This window comes from Hyalella azteca, unplaced genomic scaffold (genome assembly GCF_000764305.2).
Source record: "Hyalella azteca isolate HAZT.00-mixed unplaced genomic scaffold, Hazt_2.0.2 contig3532, whole genome shotgun sequence".
Classification (NCBI taxonomy): domain Eukaryota; kingdom Metazoa; phylum Arthropoda; class Malacostraca; order Amphipoda; family Hyalellidae; genus Hyalella; species Hyalella azteca.
Genome location: NW_025933780.1, coordinates 75256 through 92510, shown reverse-complemented (window position 1 = coordinate 92510; position 17255 = coordinate 75256). Strand labels below are relative to the sequence as shown.

The 17255-nt window shown below is 36.4% G+C and overlaps 1 protein-coding gene across 2 annotated transcripts; it reads left to right on the top strand.

Annotated features, from left to right (window-relative positions):
- The first annotated feature begins 2651 nt into the window (after nt 1-2651).
- On the top strand, nt 2652-17070 carry LOC108682810 (V-type proton ATPase 116 kDa subunit a 1). 2 transcript variants are annotated; one of them, XM_018172051.2, is made up of 16 exons: nt 2652-2790; nt 4492-4640; nt 5352-5528; nt 6398-6526; nt 7891-7967; nt 8816-8942; nt 9696-9872; nt 10313-10525; nt 11480-11770; nt 12111-12359; nt 13266-13375; nt 13666-13873; nt 14427-14621; nt 14951-15238; nt 15821-15942; nt 16471-17070. In XM_018172051.2, exons 2-16 carry the CDS (start codon nt 4521-4523, stop codon nt 16562-16564), a joined length of 2577 nt encoding a protein of 858 aa, XP_018027540.1. In that variant the 5' UTR covers nt 2652-2790; nt 4492-4520; the 3' UTR covers nt 16565-17070. The 2 variants fall into 2 exon arrangements, with proteins under 2 accessions (XP_018027540.1, XP_018027539.1); XM_018172050.2 differs by having other exon boundaries at nt 4489-4640.
- Nucleotides 17071-17255: the final 185 nt, after the last annotated feature.

Genomic DNA, 17255 nt, shown 5'->3' with positions numbered 1-17255 from the left:
TGAATTACATGTTCTCTTATTTATACTCGTAGTTGTGCAAGGTTAATAAAGTTATAAGATATATATATTATTATAGAAGATCACTTCTGAATATCAGTTCAACCATAAAATATTTTCCTCTCCACGAGAGGCAGGTTGAATGTAAAGCAAAATGTTGACCTAAATTACATCGTAGCAACATTAATTGTGAACTGAAGAACTCAGAAATGTTATTAGAAGATCAAATATCTATTCGGGATATGGATAGGAAATTATTTGCTCATCGAACAAAAATTTTATTTTATTTAAAGCATTAACAACATTTTTGCATAAGTGCCGTCACATCTTGTGCTTCCGGCCGCCTCGAAACTTTTAATGCGAATACTGCAGAAGCCCCCAGGCCCAACGGTCATCCTTGCGGTTGTCCTGTGGCTTTAAGTCCACCCAGCGTGGACACCAGGAAAAGAAGAAGAATTTTAATGAGAATATTTCGTGAATTTAAAATCGCAGAGCCAGCGCAGGTGTTCAGTGGCCGAGCTTTTCCATGTTGCAACGTTCCTCTCATCTCCCTCGACTCTTCTCGAACCTTCAGCACCAGTTTTAAATTGTTTTGCATTTGAATTATTTTCATGATTTATTTTCATTATTTACTAGTCAGATACTTGAATAAATAAATCAGCATTGTATTCGGCAACGAACTACAAGCAACGACATATTTGGTAACGGCAAATGTTTAGAGACATTGTTAACAACACTCTTAGCTAATTTAGTGTCTCTTAGCTAATTTATGCGGATTACATTCTGGCTGTCTTGGATTATTGAAATTATATCGAGTCGACCTAACCTGCACCCATTTTAGGTCAATACAGGAATTACACATTTCTGGCGTTGCAATTAAAGCTTTAAACTATTCTAACTACTCTAGAACTTGCGCTTTGGATGTTGCAGTCCATGATGTTGGAACCAAATAATGTTAAAAATGTTAATACCAGATAACGTTATAAATGTTAATAACCTCTACTCAAAATCGGAAAATGTTGAGTGAAAAATTTTTTCGCATAGAACAACTATTTCAAAAGCCCACATTACAAAACGATGGATACATGATAAGTGAAAATTAAGATATTTTCTTTGTACCCTCAAAACTGCGAATTTTTTTCCTACCAACGTTGTTAAATAATTTAATTATAAAAAAATAATAACAATATTGACATTAAACCAATGTATTTATAATTTATATCCCGATCAATGCTTGGAAACCTGGTACAGCTAATATGAAGTTGGAAATTTGAAATATATAACAAATGAAGGAGAGCTCGAAAAAAATTCTGGAATAATAACCACCTTCAGTATTGGTAACATTAGATTTATACGGAGTTATATTGTATCCATTTACGATTGTTGAATACAAGTCATTTTTACGGAAAAAAATGAATGTAAAACAACATTTACTATAAACTTTCAACTTGTATCCAAATTGAAGCCAGATAATTTCTCTGCAAAAAATTAATCATTTTTCGACGTTTCAACAAAATTTTGACACTTTCTTATGAAAAATCTGTAAGTACAATTAATTGTGAACTTGTAAATTTGGCTTTATCATGCACAAATCACTAGCGGTAATAAAGCATATTCTTATCAAGGTAGTAAATCATTCAGCATGTTCTACGTAGAAAATGTAAAAAATTAGTAGCAGTCCGATGCAACTGAATTGCGTAGGGACGAATACCTCACAGAGCATCCAGTTCTATTGCACCACAGGTAATGACGATGAAATAGCGTTTAATCCAAGTCTATTATTTGAAATAACTGGTAATTTATCTTTGATACAACGTCACATGTCCGGAGGGCCACAAACTGTTGTGATTACAATTTTCTATGCATATTGGAACGTAAGCTAATTAATCCAATAAACTTCTTCGACTGATCAGACGCTCATACGAGTATCTATATAGTATATGTAGATACAGACGTGATGAAGCAGTCGTTTGTCGCTGTCGTGCGCCCGAACCAAGAGTTTGGAAACACCGTGTGGTCACCAAAACTTGAAAAGGACATACATTTTGTAGAGAGTGTTCAAAGTCGTGCAAAAACTGAAAAAGGATAATACCAGGTTTGCTGGGCAAGTCTTACGAAGAAAGATTATGCAGCTTCCAAGCCTCTGTTATCGACGTCTGCGTGGTGACCTCATCGAAGTACACCGGATCGACCTACGGCCATATAAACGCTAAAACCGCTATAGATAACAATCAAGGTTCACTCTATACAATAATAATTTTAAAAGTCGATCCTAAATTTTAGTTAAATGGTAAAAACTGCTTTTTCTCTTTTTATTATAGCATAAACGACAGATATATGCTGGCTAATTTTTTATAATTTTTATTTTCTACATATCTCTACTATGCTTCAACAGCTTGAAAAAATACCACAAACAAATTTCCATTTTATAAATTAGCAAGGTTCATTGCGGTTCTGAATGAATCAATTGTTAAAAATTGTATAGGTAAGCATGATGCCACATGCGAAAATTTTCATAACAAGTGTTGTAGCAAATTTAAATCAATCAGCTGAGATCAGGTGATTTTTGAGAAATGTCTGTTCATTGGGTTGATTTAGACCACTAGCGAGCTGCGTTAGAAACTCTCAGCACTGAGCTTACTCAACGATTGGCTGATCAGAAAGTAAACATGCTTGTGTTCATACGACGAGGTCACTTGAACTGACACGAGACCAGTCTGGATTAAGACAGTGATTGTTTTTACTGTGCCCGCTCGTTTGCCTGACATTGTAGTGATTGTACTTCGTTTTTCAGTAAGTTCCGTGACTTCCGTCTTCATTGATGACATTTTTTTGTTGAATATTCTTGTGATACTTGACTGCTATTCGAAAAATTCTAAACAAATAGTATGTTATTTTGTATGATTTAGTATTTAAGACGTCAAATATTGAAGTATATTTATTCACAGGTGGTCAGCTTGAAAGACTCTTTTCTAAGATATAAGTTCAAGGCCAAATAATTTTTTTATGATTCTGAGCTAAAACTGTCAATTTAGTTTCAAATATCATTTAGTATGTAACTCAGTTTTATGAGATGTGAGAAACAGAATTTTTTTATAAATGGCAACATGACCTTCTGAAGTTGAACAAATTTTTGTGGAATATAGGGCTATCTTAGTATCTATGTTTTGAGCCAGTACCAGAGCTTTATTATTAATATATTTGAGTGTGCAAATTCCCAAAAGAATAATGATCTCTCATCTATTCAATCATTTGTTGATAAAATTGCATAATTGGGGTGCAAAATTTAAAATTTATCCCTTAGGTTAGGGGCTGCAAAATTTTCAAAATAATTTGAAAAATTTTAATCTTGACTGCTTACTGTTTTGGGTGCAATCTGGAATATCAGACAAAATTTTCCTAAAATTGTAAGTAGAAACTATCAGTTCTAAAATTATTTTAAATAATTGCAGGTAAAAATGGGTTTTTAGGTTTGTAGAAAAACTTTTTAAAAGCCATAAAAATGTCCAGAATACACAGAAAGCACCATTTTTTGTTGCATTCACCAGTGACTTCTGCCCAACAAACTTTCTCATATGATATAGCTATAGGGCCTAGGGGTACCTAAGATTGCATTCTGTCCAGTGTCCACATCAGGAAGATATGACATTTAGCTGTAACTTGTAATAGAATTTTTAGTGCTAATCAGGCCTTATCAGTTATCATCACACTTTGATCTATATAGCTATTATAACTTGTTTACATTTAGCTGTAACTTGTAATAGAATTTTTCAGTGCTAATCAGGCCTTATCAGTTATCATCACACTTTGATCTATATAGCTATTATAACTTGTTAAATCATATGTACATTGGGAAGAATTTTAAGATGTACTACCTATTCGAAATAGTGGCATGTAAGAGACCTGGTTTTTATAATGATTGTTAACAAATTTTTCTGTGTAGCTTTCTAACTATCATAAGTAAACTAATTTTCATGACAATATTGACAAATTTGCCTATATTTAGGGCACTATTATCTGTCATTTTGTGTCCATTTAGTTAAGATTTAATTCTCCAGTTTAGTTTAATGCTCGTTCATTGTAATTGTGAAATTATTGGTTATTAATTTTATAGTATTAAACAAATTAAATCACATGTTTGCTAACAAGGTTCTTACAGTTCTAAGTACCTTTGCAGTAAATTTTAGTTTATTGATTAATAGTGCAAAGCTATGCTGTGTAACTTGCATTGATCGAAATCCACATAAATTAAATATGAAGAATTTTAATGGCTTAATATCAACATGTACCTGTATATTACAAATATATTGTCTTTCAAACTGTTGTTAGTTTAAAAGTTAAACAATAAAATTCAAAGTGCCGTAAGGGAGTCCTATAGCCTAATGGTGCCATATGGAGCCCAATTTCTCTGTGATTTTAATCACTGATGAGTGAAATGCTGCATTTCACAATGATATTGATATTTTTTGTCTAATTAGTATTTGTGTGCAGCAGGAGTGCAGGTTTAGGACTATTAAGCTGCAATGGCGGCTTCAATCTTCCGTAGTGAAGAGATGAGTCTCTGCCAACTCTTCCTGTCCAGTGAAGCTTCCTACAACTGTGTTGCCGAGCTTGGTGAGCTTGGCCAAGTGCAATTCAGAGATGTGAGTTCCCAGTTATGGCATCACAAATAGATCTATGTTAGGAATTTCACAGAGAAACTTAATAATTTCTTCACATTCATTATTATGTTAGTAAATCAAGATGTTAAAAGGTATGAATCTCTAAAATTATGGACAAATAAAAAATAAATTTTTATAGAATTTTTGAAAATTTGAACTGCAAATTTAAACTGTAAAGGTGATCTGTAGTAACAATTGATTAACTTTCTGAATTCAGAGTGCGAAAAAATTGAGGTTAAAATCAAATGAATCAGCTGTGTTAAATATTTTTTTCTTTAAATAGTATATGATGATTTGTTTATTGCATGAAGATAAAAGAAATGTTTGCATTATTGCTGAGAACAATTAATTTTGTGATAATATCTCTGAAACAAAGGCCAAGAAGTATCTGAAATAGTGTGCATTGCCTTGAACATAGGTGTTATGAGCTGCATTGGCAGGTAGCAGAACAATTACCTATAACTTTTCAGCAATTTTTCCATATATTTATATTTAATATAGATAGATGTTTTCAATTACAATTTCTATGATAAGGATTTCACACTTCTTTATAGTATACATAAATACTAACTTTTTCAAAAAAAAGATGATTTTGAGGTCAGTATCTCAAGATACATTAAAGTTTATAATTAATGTAAAGTTCCTCAAGTTTTCAAAATATATGCAATGATTGTATGAATAAATTTTTTCCAGCTAAATCATGAAGTTAATCAGTTCCAACGAAAGTTTGTGAATGAAGTGCGGCGTTGCGATGAAATGGAACGTATTCTTCATTACCTGGAAGTGCAGATCAAGAATGCTGATATTCCTATTGCTGATGATGGGGATAATCCTGAAGCTCCTCAGCCTAAGGAAATGGTCAATCTGGAGGTCAGTGTGTCATGGTTACAAAATGCTTGCATATAGAAGTTTTCTTGTGATTTTCTATGCTAAAATTGTTACTGGATTCCCATTTTATCTTAGTACGTAAGTGCTGAAATATTTAACAAAATATTTATGTACAATTTTATGAGAAAATGTTTAGGCATATATGCTTTCACAATCACTGAAACCCATTGCCTAGCTAGTAACAAGTGTTTAGATGACAAATGGTCAAAACTTGAAATTCTGATATTTTTTGTTCATGCACTAGGTATTATTTACAGTAGAATGTTCAAACACCATACTTAAAATAGCCTTCACCATTCATTTTTATGTTTTCTGACAGTGTAAAATTTTTATAATGGTTTACTTATAATAACAACTTGGACCATTGACTGATTGACTTGGACCATTTTTAGTGCTTACCTTTTTGTGATACAAATGTCCAAACTGTTAATACCTATATAACATATATCTCTTTATCGTATTTGTAGGTTATCACATTCTCATGTTATTTCAAGAGCCATCAATACAATTTTTCTAAGGCTAGAACTTTTTGAGTGTAGGGTTGTTTTTTTCTTGAATGTCATAACAGTCCAAGTTACCCCATCAATGGTCCAAGTCACTTCATTTTACAGTCCATTTTATTGCAACACTTAATTTCAATTATGCAGTTTATTCCTTCTAAATATACATAGGTATATATTATAACTTAAGTCCCTGATCATTGATGCTATCTTCCTTGATCTGGATTCTGAGCTTCTGGTCCTGAAAATACGATCCTTCCATAAAAAAATTTCTGCAATAGAAGAGAGTTGTTAAGGTAACATGTGCTTATAGTAATGTGCTTCAACAGCTTCTTACATGTTATCTTGTAGGCCACCTTTGAAAAGCTGGAAAACGAGCTACGTGAAGTGAACTCCAATGCAGAGGCTTTGGACCGCAACTTCTTGGAGCTCACCGAGCTCAAGCATGTCTTGGAGAGTGCCAAGATCTTCCTTACTCATGTAAGTTAACTTGCTTGTAGTGCTATATTATTCCAGTAAAATAACTACCATATATCTCAAGGGGTACTGTAATCACATTCTTTCTGATCAATTAGTATCACTCTAGAAAAATGATTCAAATGGAAGAAAATATCAGTTTATTTATGTATGTGTTAGTCAATACATCACTTTGTGTGTTCAGGGAGAAGTCGTGTATTGGTCAAGTTGTGATCTTTTTTCTTTTGTGGTATCACAGAAATTACCTTGGTTGTAGCCTTGCTACAATATTTCAAATATCCTTTACAGTTGCTTCTTTAACACACTTTTAGTATTTTCCAAGATATTCTGTGTGATTTTCAAAATTCTATTATATATGATACAAGTTTACTTCATGTATTGTTGATAAACTATTTCATAATATGTTGAACAAAAATAATTTGTTCTCTGTATTCTTGCTGCTTTTAGTGAAGGTTGTACGGTAAGTGAAATTTTTCAGGCAGAAAAGGATATTATGTTGCTAAAAATTTTGACATGTGTGCAAAAAGAATATTCATTGCATGTACCTATAAAAAGTTAGAATGATATTGTTAGGGGCACTATTCAATAGAATATATGGATATTCGTCAAATTTTAGCCTTGAGATATAGACAGAAATGTTCTTTGTTATGGTGTTGAATGAGCTATGTATGGACAGTTGAATTTTTGACGTAGCTTTAGTGGAAATGTTTAAATTTACATCAAAAGCAATGGAAATGGATTAAAGTACGTAGTAGACATTTAATTTTCAAACAATTTATTGTTTTGTTGGCTACTGTATTTGAATTACAGTACTGCTACTGCATTTTTAATTTAATTGCAACTCTAAGATAAGCGATGACTTAATAGTGATATTTTGACAGTGTTCTCCCAGATCATAGTTAGGATTAGTAAATGATTGTTAAAATTAATTTCAAACAACCCTCATCTCGCACTGTAGCACGTACACCAAGAAAAATGAGTCAGAATTTGTCCAAATAGCGATGCACTTTATGCCATTATAAACACATCCTGTTTCTATTTGGGCTGGTAAATTCGAATATCAATATTTTGTGCAGAAAATATCAATAATTGGAATTTATAATCCATTAATATTTCCTAGTGTTAAGATTGAACTGCTAGTCATGCATTCTTCCGCCTTTTTAAGCATTTCTTTAACCGTGATAGAGCGATTAAATCAAGCTAAACTGTTCATTTTATCAATTTATAGTTATTTCTCAGGTATTTAAATTGTAATATATATAAAGATTAAAGATTTTAAATGAACGTTAAGTAGAATTGGTATTCATGAGTCATTGAAGAATGAATTGACCAGTAATTCATTGACAACAAATTCTGACTTGTGCCAGGAGAGTGACCCGACTGCCAGCCTGTCGCAGAGCCTCATCGCTACTGACGAGGGCAAGAACGAGCCTCAGCAACTCGGGTGAGTGCCATTTATCTTCAATTTAAATCAATTTGAATTGCACTTGAATTTTATGTACCTAGTAAAAATTTTTGCTCAAGCAAATTTTCGAGATAATATGTAATAAAATCTAATTGATGATTTCAGAGAACCTTTGAGAAATCAGTTTTATTTTTCTCTCCTGAAGATAATTAGAAAAAAACTTGCCTCTTGTTTATATTCAGTTTAACAATTAATTTCATTTTTAACAAGTTATTTGTTTTGATTTCTGAAATGTTAGCTTGCAGTTGCAAACTCTTAGATTTGCAAAAGTTGTGGGGTGTATAATGAAGACAGGCTTATTTCTCTATGGAAATCTTCATCTGTGACTATTCTTTTGCAGTTGTCAAGGTGATTAAATCAACACGAGTGGTTTAATTTTTCGTGAAGCTTCTTAGCCGGAGATATTGCTTGAACCAAGATGTTACAATAACCTCCTACATTATTATATTGTAATGTCTGATGTCTCAATTTCATAAGACCGACTTTATGGCTTGAAATTAAATTTTAATACAATCAAACTTAAATGTTTGCATAGTTTTGTGTTAAATTTGTTATTGCTCATTAATTTGCTTTTAAAAGATCGAGTCGGTTGAGTGGGCAGGCCTGTTTAGTGAGATATCACTGAGTTTACCTGAATTGTTCTGTTTTATTACCCTGTTTCAACCTTACTATACCCTGTTCTAACCTGATTTTACCTTGTTCCAACCTGATTTTACTTTGTTCTAACCTTACTATACCCTGTTTCAACCTGATTTTACCTTGTTCTAACCTAACTATGCTCTTGTTCAATCCCGATTTTCTTGTTTTACCCTGTTTTTACCCTACAGTTTCTTGGCTGGTGTGATACCCCGCGAGAAGCTGGCTATGTTCGAGCGCATGCTGTGGCGCGTCACGCGCGGTAACGCCTTGTTCAAGAACCATGATATTGAGACCGAACTCAAGGATCCTATCACCGTGAGATCTACACAATATTATAAGCATTAAATAATCGATATTTCTGAACTCCCGTTGAAAATGGTCCTTTCCAAATCTGTTTATTTCTATATTGCACATAAATATAATTTTTGTAGCGCCAATTTTATTTATAAAAAAATTATCATAACCTTAAATGGTTCTGATAATGAAATAGGCCCTAATATAATTAGTCATCATGATATCTTTTTATTTTATCTCTGAATAAAATGTCTTGATTGCAAATTTACAAAATTTATTGTTTGGTTCAGGACACACAATCACAATCACTAACACTTATTTTAAATGCTTAGCTTGAGTGCTCATTGATCGAATTAGCGCCATTCAATTATATCTACCTTAGCCATGCCAAGTGTCAGAAGATGTAAAATATGTGTTAGTGGTCGTGCTCCATTTCTGCATACCTTGCTTCAAGCTATAATAATACCTATTCTTTGCGAGTCTATATTTCGAAATTCATTTTATACATCATTACTTAGTCTTTCATTAATTCACAACACTATAGATGATCATGTAGCTGGAAGTTTGGTTTTATGAGTTTTTACAATTTCATATATGCAGGTTTAGCTAAGTTACTTATATTCTCTATGCGACTTTATAAAAAATTATAACGCACACGTTTTGATTGCCACAATTGGTATGCAGCCTGCACAAGAATTCTAAAGCCTACGTTTTGATTACAAAATTTTCATGTAGTGTGTACAATAATTTTTAATTGATAAGTTTTGATTGCAGGGCCACATGGTGCGTAAGTGCGTGTACCTGATCTTCTTCCAAGGGGAGAAGCTCAAGATGAAAGTAAAGAAGATCTGCGAGGGCTGCCGCAGCACGCTGTACCCCTGCCCTGACACTGCCGCTGAGAGGGAAGAAATGCTCGCCGGCGTCAAGACCAGACTAGCCGACCTCAACACTGTACGATGGTGTTATTACCTTCACTTGTGTCATTACCTTCACTTGTGTCATTACCTTCACTTTTCATTACCTTCTCTAGTTCTTCAACATAATTACCATGTCAAGTTCTCTTACTTCATTACCTTCTTAAGTTCACATCATTACCTTATCAAGCTGTTGAGGCCTCAGATTTTGTAAAAGTGTTTTTTTTTTGTAACAATGAAACACTTACGGGATCCTATTCATCCTGACATAAATTGAACTGTATAAATTGTTATCCTGTAAATGAAATTTACAGGATTTACACGCTAAAATGAAATTTGAACTTGAATTTACCAAAGAATAATGCATTAAGTGTGTGATATCACGCCATTGAAATTCATTCCGTTATTAATTTTTCATTATTAAGAAATCATTGTAACTGTGACGTAGGATGTTACCTATTTCCTGACTGGTTGCAGGTTTTGTCACAAACGAGTGACCACAGGCAGCGAGTGTTGGTGGCGTCTGCAAAACATTTGCGTTCGTGGCTGATCAAAGTGCGCAAGATCAAGGCAATCTACCACGCACTCAACATGTTCAATGTGGACGTGACGAACAAGTGTCTCATTGGGGAGGGCTGGGTGCCTAATGACGATCTGGTCAGGGTTAAGGAAGCTCTCAGGGCCGGCACGGTGAGTACTCGAGTGCACTACTTCAGGATGAGAGCATCAATTACATTTGATGATGAATTGATGAGCACACTAACTGATAAGCGCACTCATTAATGAGCACACTAATTGATGAGCACACTAATTGATGAGCGCACTGATTGATGAGCACACCAATTGATGAGCACACTAATTGATGAGCACACTTAATTGATGAGCACACTAATTTATGAGCACACTAATTGATGAGCACACTGATTGATAAGCACACTGATTGATGGGCACACTAATTGATGAGCACATCAATTTCCATTCATGAGCTATGGGCCTCTGTTTCGGTCCCGCTCCCTGGACGTTTATCGTTTATTTTGACATCGATGTGCAAGTAGTATGTTTGTGTGCATCTATTTTAGTTTCTATAATGAAATATTTTAGCTTTATTAATTCCTCCTTCTTATGTTTTTGTAAGAGTTGACTATCTCAATTAATACTACTGAGTTTGATAATTTTGAGATTTCATTTCCTATAACTCTGAATGAACAAGAAATTAGGAAAGAATTGATAAATCTGGAATAATTTTTCGAGATCTATTCCTTACTTATGCTTTTTTAATATTTACGTGAAAACGAGAATGTATCACTAAAAACCTTATTTTTTGTGTGCTTTGTGCAACTTCCACTTCTACAATGAAAATATGAAAATAATTCAAACTAGAAGTTGCCTCCAGGGTTTGCCAAGTCCAATTTAGTAAATCATCAGCAAAAATTAACTACTGTTATGTCCATATTTAAAATTAAAAATTAATTTCAAATTTTCCGTTACTGAACAAATGCTTTCCTTCCAAGCTTTTTAAAAACATCCATTGTAAATCTCTTTGATTTTAGATCATAGAATAAGTAAAATTACTCTCTCTCAAAAATATTGTGAGCAATTTTGTATCTGTTATGTACGTTTATAAACAGTTTTTTTTTTTTGCAGGAGAAAAGCGGCACCAGCGTGGAGCCCATCCTGAACGTAATGGACACGACCATGGCGCCTCCAACCTACCATCGCACCAACAAGTTCACCTCCGGCTTCCAGACTCTGATTGAGGCTTACGGTGTCGCCACTTACCGTGAAGTTAATCCCGGTCTCTACACTTGCGCGACTTTTCCTTTCCTGTTCGCGGTCATGTTTGGGGATCTGGGACATGGCATCATTATGTTCCTTTCTGCGCTCTACATGGTGCTTAATGAGAAGAAACTTGCGCCTATTGTCAGGAATAGTGAGGTGAGCTTTCAGCAGTAACTATTACTTATTGATATTGCAATTCTTGTTGTCGATTATTTTAGGTTAAATTCATTGTTGTTATTAATTAGTCCAACATGTAAAATACGAGATCAAATTTAAGAGACTAAAATCACAGAGGCAAAAGAGACTTGGGCTTTATGGGAGTTTCACTGGATTTTAGTGAAACTCTCGTACAATTTTAACAATTTGTCCGCTTAATTCCTTATAAATTTCTAATATTTTAAGTAGCTTTTTGCCCCGATTTCTGCTTCTCTATCTAAAAAATGTAAATAAATTCACACACTTTACAGTTTTTATAACATTTTCTGCTCTTGTCCAGATCGCCCGTATGATCTTCGGTGGGCGCTACATCATCTTCATGATGGGATCGTTCTCGATGTACACGGGCTTCATCTACAACGACTTCTTCTCGAAGTCCGTAAACGTGTTCGGCTCTTCGTGGCACATCGGCGAGAACGCGACCCTGGGCGTCACGACCTACGGGGAGCACGAGTACATGCTGTCCCCTGACAACACTGAGGACTATGTGGGGTACCCCTACGCCATGGGCCTGGACCCGCTCTGGCAGGTGACTGTGTGGGCCTTGACCCGCTCTGGCAGGTGACTGTGTAGGCCTGGACCCGCTCTGACAGGTGACTGTGTGGGCCTGGACCCGCTCTGGCAGGTGACTGTGTGGGTCTGGACTCGCTCTGGCAGGTGACTGTGTGGGTCTAGATCTGCTCTGTCAGGTGACTGTGTGGGCCTAGATCCACTTTGGCAGGTGACTGTGTGGGCCTGGATCTGCTCTGGCAGGTGACTGTGAGGGCCTGGATCTGCTCTGGCAGGTGACTGTGTGGGCCTGGACCCGCTCTGGCAGGTGACTGTGTGGGCCTGGATCTGCTCTGGCAGGTGACTGTGTGGGTCTGGATCCGCTCTGTCAGGTGACTGTGTGGGTCTGGACCCGCTCTGACAGGTGACTGTGTGGGTCTGGACCCGCTCTGGCAGGTGACTGTGTGGGTCTATATCTGCTCTGGNAACATGGTCCTCAATAAAGAGGATCCGGTGAGTCAGGTCGTTTTGGTGCTGTCAGTTTATGCTGTCAACGAACAAGTTTGGTGATATCTCTGGCAGGTGACTGTGTGGGCCTGGACCCACTCTGCTGATTGCTATGTACCGTAGGTTTTAACTCACTCTGGTTTTTAATTTATAATCAATTTTTTAAAGTGTTTTCTTGATAACTTCGAGCTGATTCAGAGTCAGTTTCTTGTTCAGATCATAATTTCTCTTCGTCCTCTGAAGTTTCTACAATTGATTTCTCATCTAATGTTATGTCCTGCAACTTGGTTAAAAGATTTCACTTTTATTCTCTAGTATCTCTATTGTCTTCGTATTCTGCATTCTTTGTTTTTATTCCTTTGAATTCGACACGAAATTAATAAATTGACTTCTAAGGCTCGCGTGTTAAAGCTTGAGTTAACTTTGTTGAGGTTTTCAGATCTCGATCAACAAGATCAACTTCCAGAACAGCTACAAGATGAAAATCTCGATCATCATTGGCGTAATCCACATGATGTTTGGTGTCTGCCTCTCCATCATTAATCATTCGTGAGTGTTTCTAATCTGTGCCCTGGGGGTCTCTAACCTATTTGGCTTGGAAATTTATTCGCATTATATAGGCTTGAGTCTGACTACACAAACTGTCATATTTCTTGTGTACATTTTATATCCATTTTGTATGGCCAAAACTTTTAACAATATCTCATCGAAGTTATGGTTTGTTATCATCATTGCACTAGTGACTAGTTTAACAATTGTTAGCATCAGTATCATTGAATGCCGCTGACTTTCCTCCCTCAGGTTCAATTGAGTTTGATAACGTTTGATATTTTTTGCAGATACTTCCGGCGCTACGTGAACATCTACTGCGAGTTCATCCCGCAAGTGGTGTTCCTGATGTCACTGTTCGGGTACCTGTGCTTCCTGGTGTTCTTCAAGTGGTTCATGTACGGCGACGGCCCCAACTTCGATGAAGTTCACGGCTCTGCCTGTGCGCCCTCCGTGCTCATCACATTCATTAACATGGTCCTCAATAAAGAGGATCCGGTGAGTCAGGTCGTTTTGGTGCTGTCAGTTTATGCTGTCAACGAACAAGTTTGGTGATATCTCTGGCAGGTGACTGTGATATCTCAACAACAACAACAACAACAACAACATATCAGTTTTGTTCCCTGCTGTGAGGTTATGAATAAAGTTTAATAAACAGCGCCTGAGTTTGGTTGAAGATAGACTTCAAAATGGCAGATAAATAGTGTATCGACTTTGGTTTGTTCTGAAATAACAATTTTTATTCAGTATTTGTAAAACTGAGCCTTCAAGCCTAGTGTCGACAAATCGTTTTGTAGGTAGGCATGTTTAAGACTACCTAGTGATGTTTCCTATTGATAGTGGCCTTGATAGTAATTTCAATCCTTTTTCCTTTCCGCGTAATATATTCCACTTCTGTACCTGAAGCTTGTGTGGCTGAGGAATTTTTTCATATTGTGGAGTGAAATGGCGTTCAATGTGGAATTTTTCTACGATCGGTTCTCCCTTTGTTTTCAACATTCCCAACCAAGCTACGTGTCGACCAAGTTTATAAAAAAAAATTCTTTCGCAGCCGGCGGACCCGAAATGCGTGTCAGTGTACATGTTCTCGGGTCAGAAGTTGTTCCAGCAAGTGCTTGTGATTCTCGCCATCATCTCGGTGCCTATATTGCTGATCCCCAAGCCTTTCATCCTGAAGCACCAACACAAGAAGAAGATGAGCCGCCGTCCTCTCACGGAGGTCGTTGTGGATCACGATGAACAAGCGGTCAGTGACTAAGTACACGCACGCTTATATTCCTGTAGCATCCTGTTCCTTCAATTAGTGTTTCATTCATTCGCGTTTCCGATATTCAAGTAACAGTCACGCTGATGAATTGCTTAGAATAATGTACCATATACGCTGCTTTATCCCTTGTATGAATGTACCATTTCGCTTCACAGTTAAATTAACGTACAGTTTTCACTTCTGTATCATTTGAATTAATCTATAATTAAAACTTTTGTTTCTCGTTAATTAATGGGCGCTGCTTAGCGTCGACATTAATGCACCACCCACGCTGCTGTATCCCTGTGGCTGATGTGCACCTCCTGCAGGCGACTGGCGGCAGCACGACGTCGCTGGTGAGCAACAGCAAAGCCACGTCGGCGTCTCCTAAGGGGGGCGCGGCGCCCGCATCTGGGGGCGGCGGGCACGGTCACGGACACGGCGATGAGTTTGACTTCGGCGAGATCTTCATCCATCAGGGCATCCACACCATCGAGTACGTGCTGGGCTCCGTGTCGCACACGGCCTCATACCTTCGTCTCTGGGCGCTGTCCCTGGCCCACAACCAGCTCTCCGAGGTCCTCTGGAACATGGTGCTCAAGATCGGGCTCGTCAGTGTGAGTGCAGTCTAGCGCATTCGTGACTATGTCGATAATGGTGAAATATTATCGATATTGTTTAGAATGAAAGTTATTGTAATATTAGATATTGGACGGTTATATGTGTGATAAGACATACCGGTATATATAAAATTTCAGTGATGTAGCACAGATATCTCGTATCACTAATGGCTACTAGTGTTTCGTATTAATCAATGTTAGAGTGTATTACCAGAATGTAATATTTTTAAATGCGCGCTCCCGCCAAACGTCCTATATAAATTTTGATTCAAAGAAGTAATTTCCAACTAACCTTCGCCACTGCCGTGATGTGGTGCATTTTTAAAAAAATGAATGTATTTCCAAATCTTGCATATTCGTGGTGACGTATGTTTTTTCATTTTTTTTTCCGAACACGTAGTGAACATACCCTTTTTATCGCATTTTCTCATTTATGGAAAAAATGCACTATTGTGCTCGCCATGTCCGTCCGTCCGTCTGTCCGTGACCTCAAGTTTTCGTCGACGAGAAAATGCGCTCTCTGTCACTCACTGCAGTGAGTACTGAGTTATATTTTTTAACATCAATGTCGTGGTGCAGGACTCGACCGCAGGCAGCGTGATGGTGTTCGCTCTGTTCGCTGCGTGGGCCTTCCTGACAGTGTCCATCCTGGTCCTCATGGAGGGACTCTCCGCCTTCCTGCACACTCTCAGGCTTCACTGGTACATCATCGCTTTCTTTTATATTTTTGTATTACTCATTGATGTTTTTTATTCTATTTCTTATTGCTTTGTTCCATTCTATTAATTATTGCCTTGTTTCATTCATTAATTATTGCCTTGTTCTATTCTGTACCTTTTCCATGTGTTGTTTTCTCTTATTTATTTAACATGAGTTGGAAAAGCAACATGTTATTTAGTTGGTTAATTTTATAGGAGAAATATATCGAGAAGTTACTAAATGTAGATTGCAAAAGTATTAATTTTAGATTTTCCGAGATGAGAATTATTATTTTAGCTGTATTTTTCTGTTTTTCTTTTCTTGACAAAGCCGAAACAATGTTCTATATAAATTATTTGATTGCAAATATCCATAGTTATTTCTTAAGGTGAACAAGAAAGGCTCTAGAGGAGTTAGCATATCACTTGCTGACTATTTACTTGTACAGTGAGGGGCGAGGTTCATTTAGCATTTCGAATTTCCTTATTATATTTTTTAAGACTTACTTACCTGGATTTATCTTTGCGCAGGGTGGAATTCTGTTCGAAGTTCTATGCAGCAGAGGGATACATTTTTGAGCCCTTCACTTTCAAGAGCATTCTCAACCCCGACCCCAATGAGTAACTCCCGACAATGCTTCAACGGTTAAACCTCTTAATTACCTCCACATCAAACCATCCCAGTTTACAAACCCAAACCCAATTGTTTTAACTTTTACCCTTCAACTCTTTTGCCAGTATGGACTAAATCCGTTGCCCACATCTATAATAACCCAAAATTTCATTTGTTAGATACCGCCGTTGATTACACTGCATTTGACCAGACAAACATGCACATTCATGTCCCTGAAAGTTATAAACAAAGCCTAGAATTTACACCTAACCATAAATGCCGTTTCCAAAATCAGAAGCATTTTCTGAAAGAATTCCTTAGCTTACATACTGAGCCATCCCGAGTGATAGCACAACGTTGACCTAGAAATCGGGGTATTGAATTTTGAAATGTGTCTTGAATTTTGTTTCGTTGCATGCCTCAATTCTGATATTTTTGTTGCAAACTTCGCTCGTAAATGATTTATTTTTCAAAATGATAGTTATCGGCTCTTGCCTCTTTGTATGTTCATTTTTGCTCTTTCGTTTTAGCTCATTATATTAGTCTTTGAACTTATGCGTTTTTAACAGTTTATATTTTTTATAATAGTATTCAAGACAGGCCCTTACTACGTTTATACAACCTCGTGTTATATTTTATTTGTTGTAGGCATGATTCCTGACATTTACTGTTTCTGTTCACATGTTCTCCCTGTCACTTCGTC